Source organism: Felis catus, chromosome B1 (assembly GCF_018350175.1).
Source record: "Felis catus isolate Fca126 chromosome B1, F.catus_Fca126_mat1.0, whole genome shotgun sequence".
NCBI lineage: Eukaryota > Metazoa > Chordata > Mammalia > Carnivora > Felidae > Felis > Felis catus.
Genome location: NC_058371.1, coordinates 175,135,882 through 175,149,116, shown reverse-complemented (window position 1 = coordinate 175,149,116; position 13,235 = coordinate 175,135,882). Strand labels below are relative to the sequence as shown.

At 35.8% G+C, this 13,235-nt stretch overlaps 1 protein-coding gene and 1 long non-coding RNA gene across 8 annotated transcripts in view; one reads left to right on the top strand and one right to left on the bottom strand.

The window, feature by feature from the left end:
- Window positions 1-13,235, bottom strand: part of ARAP2 (ArfGAP with RhoGAP domain, ankyrin repeat and PH domain 2) — a 211,663-nt gene that overhangs the window by 17,666 nt on the left and 180,762 nt on the right. For 5 of the 7 annotated variants that reach the window (XM_045056485.1, XM_045056484.1, XM_003985471.6 and 2 more), the window contains one exon: window positions 7,192-7,331. In XM_045056485.1, the coding sequence (XP_044912420.1) occupies window positions 7,192-7,331 (140 nt within the window). Of the gene's footprint in view, window positions 1-7,191; window positions 7,332-9,533; window positions 12,957-13,235 lie in introns of those variants that run through there. The other 2 variants (XR_006597152.1, XM_019829656.3) reach the window with 2 other exon arrangements.
- Window positions 1-13,235, top strand: part of LOC123385090 — a 191,906-nt gene that overhangs the window by 64,571 nt on the left and 114,100 nt on the right. The gene's annotated exons all lie outside the window — the stretch shown is intronic.

Sequence of the window (13,235 nt, the reverse complement as noted above, 5' to 3'; positions counted from 1 at the left end):
GGGACCAGATATATATCAGAATTGGTTACTTTTCAATTTTTTTTTTTTAATTTTAAAACCACAACATGCATTATATGGTATAATTCCATCAGTGTTACCTGGGGCAGTGTCCTGTATTCATATAACTAAGGCAACTACTTTCATGTTACGTTTTGCCGCCAAATGCATTATGACCTTCTGTACTTTTTGGATTTAAGAATGAAGGAAAACATACTGTGAACCCTGATGGGTACATATTGAACTATCTCAAGTATCCATATTAATAGAATTTTTCACAATTCATGAAAGCAGACTATTAAAATAATTTACATCCACCCAATCAATTATTCTCCATATACATCCTAACATACTTATTATCTGTAACCACTATTTTTCAAAAATCCTGAACACAGACCATCATAACTGCTACCAAACCACACCCACTTTAATACTCATCCTTGGATAACCTGAAATAGCTTTCATAAAGGTAACAGCCACAGGAATAATTGTTAACACACGCTTTCCCCATATCCTAAAAATTCTGAAGGCAATCTCTTATTTTAAACTGTTAGGCATATAGCATTTATAGCTAAGAGCAAGGGGTTTGAGATCATAGAAACCTGGGTGCAAATCTGGCTTGCTACTTAGTTTGTGACCTCACATTACTTTTCTCTACTCTTCTTGTTCGTAAAGAGGGACAATAAAAATAGTGAGTATTTCATAGGGTTATTATTGACTAAGGAAAGGGTTACTGTGAAGGATAATTCTACAGATTAAATAAGACAAATGCCTATCAACTGTTCAGTCCAGTAATCATCATTTAAAAAAGTGTGCAATAAATTATAGCTGCTGTTATTATGGACTTAGAACATATTGCTTCAGAGACACAGCAATACAGACAAACTGTAAGAATTCTAAGACAGTACACGAAAGCCCATTTCACAAATATTGGCTGAAATTTAGTACAAAGTACATTTAGCTGAAATTAGTACTAGGTTCTACACAAGTTAACATATTACTATGAAGTCTTCATGAAAGCAGTCGAATCTGAAAAGTAAAGGATGGAAAATATGTTTATAAAATTATAAACCACCTTCCATAGAGACAACAGGTCAGGAGAATACAGAAAAAGCATAAAGGAAAAACAAGCAAGAAGATTATCAGGAAGAATGCTTGGGTGACTAGTGGTCTGGTAGTGATAAGGCCATGATGAATTTACTCCTAGTCACTATGATCAATGTTTGCTATTATCATCATGGTAGATAATTTAAAAACTATATATTTGTGGATATATATTTTTTTTATGGCGAGGTTTCTAAAAATGAAATCACTGGGTCAAAGGCTAAGAACAGGAGTAAGATTCTGGTCAAACTGATAGGGTACATTTACTTCAAATTAAACACACACTCGTATGTACATTCATTAGCAATTTTTACTTTTGATTTGGTCAACAATTTATCTATCTTTACATATTTGTTTGAATTACTTCTCTATATGTGAAAGAAAAAAACTGCCTTATCTTTTTAAATGGAATATTCTACACAAATTGTTTTCAATAATTTTGCTTGCTGTTTACGGTTATTATTATGAGTCAAGTATACGGTTTTTTCCTTTTGAACTTTCTTAACTATATCTCAACTTGAAAGCTGACAAATACTAACTTGCATGGCCATGTAATGAGAAGCATTGCTATTTTTAAAGTTAATTCTTTTGTTAATCTAGAATATATATTTTATATACAGTATAGACAAGAATTTAAATTAAAAAAAATTTAACAATTATGCCAGCCCTACTTATTTAAAGAAACCAATCTGTAGATATGCATTTATGATGGTGTATTTAAAAAAAAATATTTAATTTTTTTTTAAGGTTTAGTTATTTGAGAGAGAGAGAGAGAGAGAGAGAGACAGAGAGAGAGAGAGAGAGAGGTGAGAGGGAAGGGACGGAGAGAGGGAGACACAGAATCCGAGGCAGGCTCCAGGATCTGAGCTGTCAGCACAGAGCCCAACGTGGGGCTAGAACTTACGAACCGCAAGATCATGACCTGAGTTGCAGTTGGACACTTAACCAACTGAGCCATCCAGGCGCCCCCCAAAACTAATTCTTAATTACCTGACTTTATGATACTACTGCTATCTCTGTTCATTTTTATGCCAGGATATATTATCTAAGTTATTTTAGTTTTATTGTAGACCATGACAGTTGGATGCAAAATACTACACTATTTTGTTTTTCATCAACAAAATGTTTACAAATATTCTTATCTGTTTACACTTTGAGGTGATTATTGTATCATTTTTGTCAAGTTCTAAAAATAGTTCCTTTGAGATTTTGAAAACAAGTACATTAAACCTATAGATAAATATCAGACTATACATACATTTTATTTCTATCAGTGAAGTTCTGTGGTTTCCTTCATAAAAACCTGACTTCTTGTTGAGGTCATTTTCTAGTAGTTTATGTATTTTGTCTTTTAATTCTGACTGAGGACTGGTTTTGGGGTACTTTTTTGTAGTGTGCTACTTTACTGAACGCTAAGGTGTAACACTGAAGTCTAATAAAGAGCAGTGAGGTAGCTTTCTAAAGCAGTAACTGTTTCATGTTGGAAAGAGTCAAAGCAAAGAGAATTTAGGAATTATATATAGTAGTGGAGCTTCCTGGCCACCTCTGTCAGAGACTACATTAGATTGCAACTGAGCTGAATGTCCCTCCTCATAGTTGAGAGACTCCTGTTCCCTTGGACTCTGTCTCAACGGAAGCAGCCAGGTAGGGTGAGAGGCAGTAATTCCAGGAGTATGGGGAAAATGGGAGTTGCACAGTTGAGATCAATGTTCGCTATTATCATCTGATGAAGCAGGTAGTCTTAGTTTATACAGGACATCAGTAGGGCCAGGACTGCCTACATTTTGAAGTATTTTTGGCAATAGAGAGTCTGAAGTCATACAACTGATTCTCAAGTCACTCCTGACATGCAAGCTCATTACTTTATGCCACTAATGACAGACTTTGTGTGGAAGTCAGCAATGGTGGAAAGAAGCTTTTTTAGTTTCAGTCTTTAAACTAAATATACGTAAAGTGGAACTGCAAGGATACTAACGGAAAGTCCTATAAAAAGAAATCTCATTTGGCAATGTAACTTTACTGTTGGTTTATAACAATTCTCTTTTTTGGTATGTGGATTTTCTGGAGAATTTCTTCAAAAAGCTCAATATACTAGGCTGCAAGGAAGTCTCTAATGTGTTACTCAGGCACTATAATTCAAAACAAAGTTTTTAACTAAGCCAATTAAATTAGTGTGTTTAAGAAATTATTCTTGCACTAAAAGGAGTTTGCTTATTAGTGCATGAAACTTTTAATGGCCCCCTCCCCCACTTGTTTTTTTTTTTTCACACCATTAACAGTATAATGGTAATATTCTTTGAAACTTATCACCTTTTATGTAAATCAAGTCTGAAAACATTTTAATTAACATTTTCTGTGCAGAGTAAACTCTCAAAACAAAATATATCTTCCCCTGTGTATTACCCTAATTTGTTGTTAATGAGCATTCATAAATTATCTCTAATTAACACATAGTCTTTTTAAATACACTTTTCAATTTGTAACTTCTACCTCCTTCTCAGTAAATCATTTTCTAAGTATATACAAGCATACACATATTAATGGTAAAACTGTCAAAACCAGAGCCAAATGTTTATTCAAATAAGTTAGGAGATTTGCACTATTGCTTATTTACTGTAAAATAATTTGTTAACATTGCCAATGACTCAACCATCAATATTAAAAGGGACAGACCAGCAACATGAAAAAATAACCAGCCACACAAAATCATGTATTGAAAACAATGATAGTTTAAGGAAAACTGTAAGTCGGGTCCCCTCTGCTTGCCTGAATGTGCAAATATTAATTTATTCCAACAGATGTACAAACACATCTTTTAAGCACAGTATTATAATTCCATAACCCGAGGTCACTGTTATAAAAACAAAATGTGTTCAGTGTCCTTAAAGTTCAGTGCCTTTCTGACAAATAGTGTGTCTCACTATAGGTAGAATCTAAAAAAGTCAAAATCGTAGCATAAAGTAGAATGGTTGTTTCCAGGGGCTGGGGGAAATGCAGAGACAGTGGTCAAAGGGTATAAAGTTTCAGTTATGCAGAATGAATGTTCTGGAGATCTAATATATAGTGTGGTGACCATAGTTAATACTCCTGTACCACATACTTGAAATTTGATAAAAGAGTACATCTTAAAATGTTCTCAACACACACATACACACACACACACACACACACACACACACACACACGGCCAGCAGATAACTATGTGAGGTAATGGATATGTTAATTAGCTTGATTACAGTAATCACTGTATCAAAACATCACCTGTACAAGATAAATATACACAATTTTTGTCAATTTATAAAAGCTTGAAAAATGAGAAATATCTCAAAATTATGTCAACCCCCCCTCCCTCTTTTAGACAAACTTGATACTGTCACTCTCTACCAATTTATATGAATTATCTTAGACTGAGAAGGTTGATCCTTTCAAAAAGATATAAATTCTTAAAACGCATTCTGTTAAACAATATGAGATTATCTCACAAAACCAATGTCTGGAAAAAAAAAATCACTTGTCCACGAACAAGCTTCCTGTGGCAGGTTTTTAAATTGATATCAGCTTGGGGGAAAACGCTATAAAAAGCCAAATTGTATTGATTGTCATACTTAGGAATATTTGGTAGTGTAAAATGAAAGAGACTTATCCTCTTTAAATAAAAGTCTGTCAGCAAAACCACCGAGCTAAAATAACGGAAAATTTGTATTTGTTTGGTAAGTCCCCTTACACGGAGGCTTTGGCGTCAGACAGTTGGGAATGCATTCTGAGTCTGTTGCTTACTGGTTATGTGATGTTGGGCAAGTTATGTAATACCTTAGTAGGATCCATTTCTTTATCTGTAAAGTGGGAATAATTACAGTACTAATTTCACAGGGTTATTATAAAGATAAAATTAGATAATGAAAGTGAAATGTACAGAACTCTGCTTTTTATAAAGTAACCACCTGAATGTTAGTCACTGCCATTATGATTGCACTGCTGTTACTATTAACAACTACTAGCTGTTTCTAGCAATGTCCCATTGCTACACAATGGAACTGTTGGTTCCTTAATGGGACTAAAACGTTCAGGTTCATTTTTAAATACCCTAAGCAGGACACTTAAGAGTGACACTTAACCAACATATGTACATAGAAGGGCAAAGATTAAGAAAGTCAGTCTAATGAAGATCAAAGTGGGTGACCCACTGAAGAAAACCAAAGAAAATTTAATCAGAATCAGTTCTAGACAGCTAGAATAATCAGCTGTGAAGTCCTGAATTTACTTTCACAAACACAAATCTAAAGTTCATGAACCTTGAAATCTGATGTCTTCAGTTCACATAACCCCAAATTCTTCTGTGCCTTACTTCTGCAGACTCCACTCTTCCTCTACTAGAAAAACTGAAGGATGATAATAGGTAATAACCATTTGATACCCACACAGACTCCCTGCTGGGTCTATGCGATGGCATAATAAGGTGGGAGAGTTCAAGTACAGTATGTATTACAGCTCTCTGAATAGAGAGGGGTGAGGGAAGCCCCCCCGAGGGAAGCGAAGCCCCCCCCCCCCCCCCCCGCCTGGACAACCCACTGTCCTAATCAAAGGAGGAATGCTACTCAGATTTATTTTGCCCACATGGAGCCCTCCCTGCTGGAGGAACATGCAGGGAAAGCGGTCAAAGCATGTGGGGAGCTCAACAGAAGCCATAATAAAATGAGACCACAGAGGTTTGGAAAGCTGCCTAAGAATTCTTTCTTTGTAACTATTAACAGATGTTATTCGTCTGGTCTGTCTTTATACATCTCTACAACACATCACAGGGAATCACCACACTCCTAAAGCATGCAAGCGATATGAACCCAAGGGAATTTGATAATTCAACATAAAAAAGTGCCTTTAGATCCTGCTGTCATTCTACATTTAAAAGAATTGCATAGGTGTGTTACCTGAATCTCAAGGAAGTAGAGATGTTACTATATACACTCTTATAACCGCCCAAACTGGATAGAGAATATTTATTTATATCACCCTAGAAAGATCCCTCCTGTCTCCATCATCTTGCTTCTGCAACAACCTTTCTCCACACCTCAGGTAGACACTTTCTGACTTCTATCATCATGAATGATTTTGCCTGTTCTTAGACTTCTTGTGTACAGACTCATATGGTACGATTTTGTATCAAGCTGCTTTTGCTAAACAAGGATTTAAAGATTCATCTGTGTTGTTACATTCATTACTTTTCATTAATTTTTACTGCCAAATAATATTCTATTGTATGAATGTATCATTCTTTTATTGATGAAACATTTGGAATGTTTCCAGGTTTTGGTTTTATGAGTAAAGCTGCTTATGAACATTCTTGAACAAATGCTTTTGTGAACATAATGCCTAGGAATAGAGTGGCTGGATCGTGGGTAGCTGTATGAATATTTTTAAAAAATTCCAAACAGTTTTATATAGTAACTGTGTGATCTTACCCTTCCACTAGCAATTTATGAGGAATTTAATTAATCAACATCTTCAGCCATACCAACCGGTGAAAACAATGTTGCACGGTTTTAATTTGCATGCCCCTGGTGACTATTATGTTGAGCACTTTCATTACAATGGTTTATTGACCATTCCTACATGTTCTTTCACATAGTATCTATTCACCACTTCACTCCAATTTTTATTGGGTAGTCTTTTTATTGTTGATTTGGAGTTCTTCATATTCAGAAAATGAGTTCTTTCTCAGACGTATGTACTATGAATATATTTTTCTCTATCTGGGACTTGCCTATTAATATTCTTAGTGAAGTCTTTGATGAGCATGCTGCTATATATATATAATATTACATATGATATATATTATATATAATATATATATTCAGGACTTCTCTGCACTAAAATACTGAGAAGTGCTCAGAAAGGTCATGTGAAGTTCTTCACAGTGTTACTACTCAGTGTATTAATACCATATCCCAGAGGCTGCAAGAAATCATCAGCTTACTATGTGTTCTGTCTCCCACAGGGCTTGACTGCCAAGAGAGGACTGAGAGAGACATAAAATGAGAATGTTAATACCCACACAAAAACACACATGGGTTCAAATACTAAATATACAACTACCTTTGAATCCTTGTAGAGAAAGAGATACCCATCTCGTAAAACAAAATACCGGTCTTGAAACTTATTTCCAGACAGTATTTTAGATGGTTCTTCTTTAATTTTCAAGACTCCTTCTTTGATACTTTCCAGGGCCCTCCTCTCTGTAAAGTACAACATTACTTTTGTAAGTTACGTACATTTTCATTTATTTGGAGTATAATACAAAACAATCTGTATTTTCAGTTTTGGTAATACAAACTAACAATTTGTTTCTGACCATTAAGAAACCTACAGTTAATTTCTGGGAACACGATGTTTCAGGGTATTTACATCTATTTATAATATACAGGTCTGCCTATGCTGTTCAATTGGCTACTGGCTAATAAGCACTTGAAATGTGGTTAATCTCAACTGAAATGTGCTATAAGTATAAAACATAGGCCATATTTTAAAGTTTTAGTACCAAAAAAAGGTAAAAATATCATAATTTTATAATACTGATGACATGATAAAATATTTTAGATAATGAGTTTAAATAAACTGTATTAGTAAAAATTAATTTCACCTGTTTTTTATTTTTTTAATTATTTATTTATTTATTAACATTTATTCATTTTTGAGAGTGAGAGAGACAGAGCATGCGCAGGGGAGGAGCAGAGAAAGAGAGAGGGAGACACAGAATCCGAAGCAGGCTCCGGGCTCTGAGCTGTCAGTGCAGAGCCCAACGCGGGGCTTGAACTCACGAACTGTGAGATCATGACCTGAGCTGAAGTCAGACGCTTAACTGACTGAGCCACCAAGGCGCCCCACACCTGTTTTTTTATATCTTTTAATGTGGCTACTAGATAATTTAAAATTACACAATTGGCTTGCATTGTATTTTTTCTGAACAGCTCTCGAAAAACCATGCAATACATAGGTTAAAATGGAAGCCTCTCCCAGGATTCTGATTCAGCAACCCAAGAATTCTCAGGGCACTAATGAAAATTCTGTACTTATGAACCAAGTAAGTGGGGGAAAAAAGCGCTAAGGCAGAACATTTATCAACAACTATGTTTCATGTGCAATGCTGCCAGAGTCCCACATTTGAAAATCATTTCAACTAATTCTATAAAATTTTTTTTCTGGTAAGAATACCAAATTTGTATTTGGATAAATTTATCATGTATACATGTATCAATACATCTCCAGTCTAAGACTTTCTCCTTGAATTCTAGACAGTATTCAACTGCCTACTTGAGAACGAAAGAGCAGTGGGTAAAAAAAAAAAAAGGAACCTTAAGCCAAACACCATATGGTCGTTATGGTGTCAACTTCGGCTTTTCCTGGAAAATAAGAGTAATAACACATATCCTGCAGATTACTGTGGGCCTTGTATTAGATAAAGAACCACAAAAAAATGTAGGGTCGGACACTGTATCAGACTAGGACCTTTAGCAATTTTCTGCTAGTCAGGTGATACAATTTTTAAATAATCATGCATGGTTCCTAAAACGTACAAAATAAACTGAATGGTTTTAGGAAAAAGAACTCTTGGTCTTAAATCGAACAATTCCTTGGTTTAAAGAAAACGTGTACTTACAGAGCAAATAATACACAGTGGCTCACAACTATAATTGGCATAAGAAAACAGAAGTAAAAAAACCAGAAATAGGTCCTTGTAATTATACTCAAACATGAGTATGACATGAATATCTGGAAGTAGAAATCCCCAAGACTAATCACATCACTGATGCTGCAAACAAATGTAATTAACAAACCCCAACAGTTTTCATGACACATTTACTGGCCACATAGAACATTCTTTGAATCATACTATCATACTAAAACAGGTTCTTTTTTGGTAGTTTGAGACTTTAAGGTAATTTCTGTACAACACTGCTAAATTTTGTCTTTTCACACAATCAATATTCACTTCCATAAAAATATTTCAAATGATAGAACTTTTCTAATTAAAAGACTTGAAAGAACATCTATTATAATACAACTGGAAGGTCAAGAAAAAAGTAAACATATAAAATAAATATTCAATGAAATTCATATTACATCAAAGCATTCATTTCTTCATGAAGTATTAAGGGTTTAGTATGCACTTGGTCCTAGTAATATACAACCTTGGAAACAAATGAATTAAGTATGGGCTAGCAATGGGGCGCCTGGGTGGCGCAGTCGGTTAAGCGTCCGACTTCAACCAGGTCACGATCTCGCGGTCCGTGAGTTCGAGCCCCACGTCAGGCTCTGGGCTGATGGCTCAGAGCCTGGAGCCTGTTTATGATTCTGTGTCTCCCTCTCTCTCTGCACCTCCCCCGTTCATGCTCTGTCTCTCTCTGTCCCAAAAATAAATAAACGTTGAAAAAAAAATAAAAAAAAAATAAAAAAAAAAGTATGGGCTAGCAAATAATGCTGTGTCTACCAACAGAAGTGAGCAATTCAAAAAACATTCAGTAGGCTTAGTGATTCAGCTCATTTAGAACAGGAAAGTTGAGAATGGTATTCATAATACTGTTAGTTTAGAAATAGGTAAATCTTTTTAAAAGTTTAAATTATAATCAAGTTGTGAGATATAGATGTTATATATTGCTTAAGCCAAACAAATTCCATTTATACTTTTTTTTTTTTTTTTTTTTTTTCTCCATGGAGAGAGAGAAAATCTTAAGCAGACTCCACACTCAGTGGGAAGCCCGACCCAGGGCTCGATCCCATGACCCTGGGATCATGACCGGAGCCAAAATCAAGAGTCATACATTCGACTGAGCCACCCAGTGCCCCTCCATTTACACCTTCTAATTGTACTTTTTCATTTAGATTTTTGTCCAAATGAATAAGCCTTTCAAGTTTTACCAGTAACCATATGTCCAGTGCCTAAGTAAACCATTTGCAGGTCAAAGAGAAAACAAGCTTAGGGAAAAAATATTGTTGCTATGTTTGGGCTCATACTTGTTAAAATTTATTTTAATAATAATTACATAATTGAGTATATTAGTTATATCTTGCAGCATACTTTAAGGGACTCAGGAGGAGGGCTTTGAGAGAAATAAATGTGAAAGATGAGGAAAGAATGAAAGACTCTGAAATAAAGAAGTTCAGTAACTATCAAGGACTTTAAAGAATTTTTAAAGGCTCTCACAACGAAATTCTGGATGCGCTCAAAATGTTAAAACGGAGAAAAATTACCCACTATGTAAATGGCAAAATGAAACTACAGACTTTGGGGGCCATCATGTGTGACTCAGCACATAATAAAACTAAGGTTATGAATTAAATGGCTTCCAATCCTTCACTTTTCCAAACCTTTCCAGTACTGCTTGGTCCCTCAACAGTGGGGTACTTCACTCTCAGTTTTTCACTGCCCCCCCTCTTCACCCCAGGCAGAAAGCTTACTAGGGTCTTCTGCTTCAGAGGAGTCTCATTCAGTACAAAGTTCATGCCAGCTGTATCCACTGTACCTGCTTCCCAGACCCCATCCAGGTTTGAATTCACCTCCAGTTTGTCAGAAATGTAAGTTTTATGTTCTGCATGTCTCTCCTGAGCTAGAGTTCAAACTTCTGCTATTCAGATCTTTGCAGTGGGCTTTCTGCTTCATAATTCTTGAGATTCTGGCCAGTACTCCTGTCTCCCTGCTATGGTTTGCCTTCATAACTCTGTGAGATCTTGCTATTTCCATCGTCCCTCACAGCACAGTGATTTTTCTAGATGTCATTTTTTTTTAGCTTCAAACTTCAGAGCACTAGTATTTCTAAAGCCACATAGGCAGTCTTTCTGGCTATACCCCCTCCTATACTTATTCAATATACACTGAGTCCCTCTGATCCAATCAAAACAATGATTTCACACGTCATATGGTCCACAGTATCAATCTTAGCCATGCTGTAAGTTAATAAGCACAGAATATTTCTATGTAATACGAATTTAAAAAAGAAAATAGGAAAGAAAAACATAGGACACACCATGTAAATCTGCTTTCAATGGAAAAAGAAACCAGCTAAAGCAAATGAATCATGCACTAAAAGATTTGGGAAAATCATCTAATGTATTTGCAAATATAACACATGTGAAGATTTAATGCACTCCTCTAAGCACCTAATTCCTTCAGAGAAACATTATGGGATGTACCCTAATGGGTACAATTTCCTTTACTACCTTTGTCTTTCATTCCAACAGAATACCGGCATTCTGTTATATCTAGAGAATCATAAATGCCTTTCCCCTTCTTGTTGATTACTAGGACATGGAAGGAACAAGTGAAGTTAAACAATGGGTCTTTCGAGTTAACACTGGAGATAAGGAAAATAAGAGCCAGTATTCTTGATTGCGCTATAATTTTGTTATTAGTTAGAAAGGCCCTTAAAAGTCTCATGTATGAAACAAAACAGAATAGCCAAATTTATTTAAATAGACTATCATATTACTGGGACGATGAAACTGATAACAATAAAAAAAGTTTTTCCAAACCATTTGAAAACCACAAGTTCTTACACAAATGGACAATCCCTAACTAGTGGTCCCTAATCCCCAAAAAAGAACAGACTGTAGAGGAGGTGGAAGGATCCTGGGAAGGAGAGGTAGAGACAGAGAGAGGGGGAGGGAAAAACATAAATCCAGGAATGGTACTTCCAAATTATATACTCCTCCTTTTTCCTTCATGTCCAGTCAGCTAGCAAGTCAGCCATTGTTCTTTGAGAATTTCTCTTTGGGGTTCAATTCTATTTTATTCCCAATGCCATTACTCTAACCCCTGCCTTTTCTACCTACTACCTGGGGATTCCAGGATTTTATAACTCCATGCCCTTTGTTCTAATGGCTCCAGCAAATAATTCCAGATTTGTGTTATGCAAATGCTATTTTAACATGTTAATCCCCCCATCCCACCCCATCTAAAGCCTTGTTTTTCTATTTAATGCTTTACTTTTTTATCATTAAAAAAAAAAGTCTAAACTCCTTTTCCTGACATTTAAAGGGCTAAATTAACAAATTTCTCCTACCCATCTCTATAAAATATTAAATAAAAATATATTTATAGTTCACTTGATCATAATATACTGTTTGGAAAACTAATCATCTCTACACCATGTCTCAAGTTGATTACCTGAATAAACTTGAGAGAAATTCCATTCTTCTTGCTTCTATACAAATTCTATCCCACATCTGTACCTACTTCTGTACTTACCCGCAGAGATTTTTCTAAGAATTCTAGTTCATATTTATTATTTATATCCCTACACTCTAAGATATAATCTAGTTCCTGGGTGTATAAATCCTATTTGCTTAATAATTTACCTCTTAGGTACATGATAATTTCATATTTGCTTTTTAAAACAATGTGTGCTTTGGACTTTCCTCCCCAACCTACGAGAGCTGACATAGCAACAGTGACTAAGGGCACACTCTGATGCTGGGTTTAAATGACAGCCACATCTACAGGGGCACCTGGGTGGCTCAGTTGGTTCAGCGTCAGACTTTGGCTCAGGTCATGATCTCACTGTTCTGGAGTTCAAGCCGTGTTGAGCCCTGGGTCAGGTTCTGTGCTGACATCTCAGGGCCTGGAGCCTGCTTCAGATTCTGTGTCTTCCTCTCTCTCTGTCCCTCCTCCCCCCCTAGCAAAAGTAAATAAACATAAGAAAAAATGACAACCACATCCTCCACTCACTCTCAGGTAGTCATCTCTGAATCTCAGTTTCTTCACCTGAAAAATGGGGATACATATGATACTCACCCCATGCATTTGGTGGGTGAAGTGCTTAGAACAGTACTTGGCACAGAGCAAGCAGGGTGTACTTTTCTCTGTACTACAAAGAAAAGAAAAAAGAGAAAGAACTACACTTCCAAGGGCCTGATGATTTATAGATTGAGTTTATAAGAATTAAAAAACTACTGATTTATCCTTGGTATCAGTCTAGTTGGTAGGTTAGGACAGACTATATGGACTGGATTTGGAGACATCTTTATTCAAATGCTTGCTCTGCACTTACAAGCAAGTGGCCCTGATGGAGTTATGTATTGTCTCCATGCCCTCATTTCTCCATGTGTAGAGGCCTGGTTAAGACTAACTAGGAAGAAGAAATGAG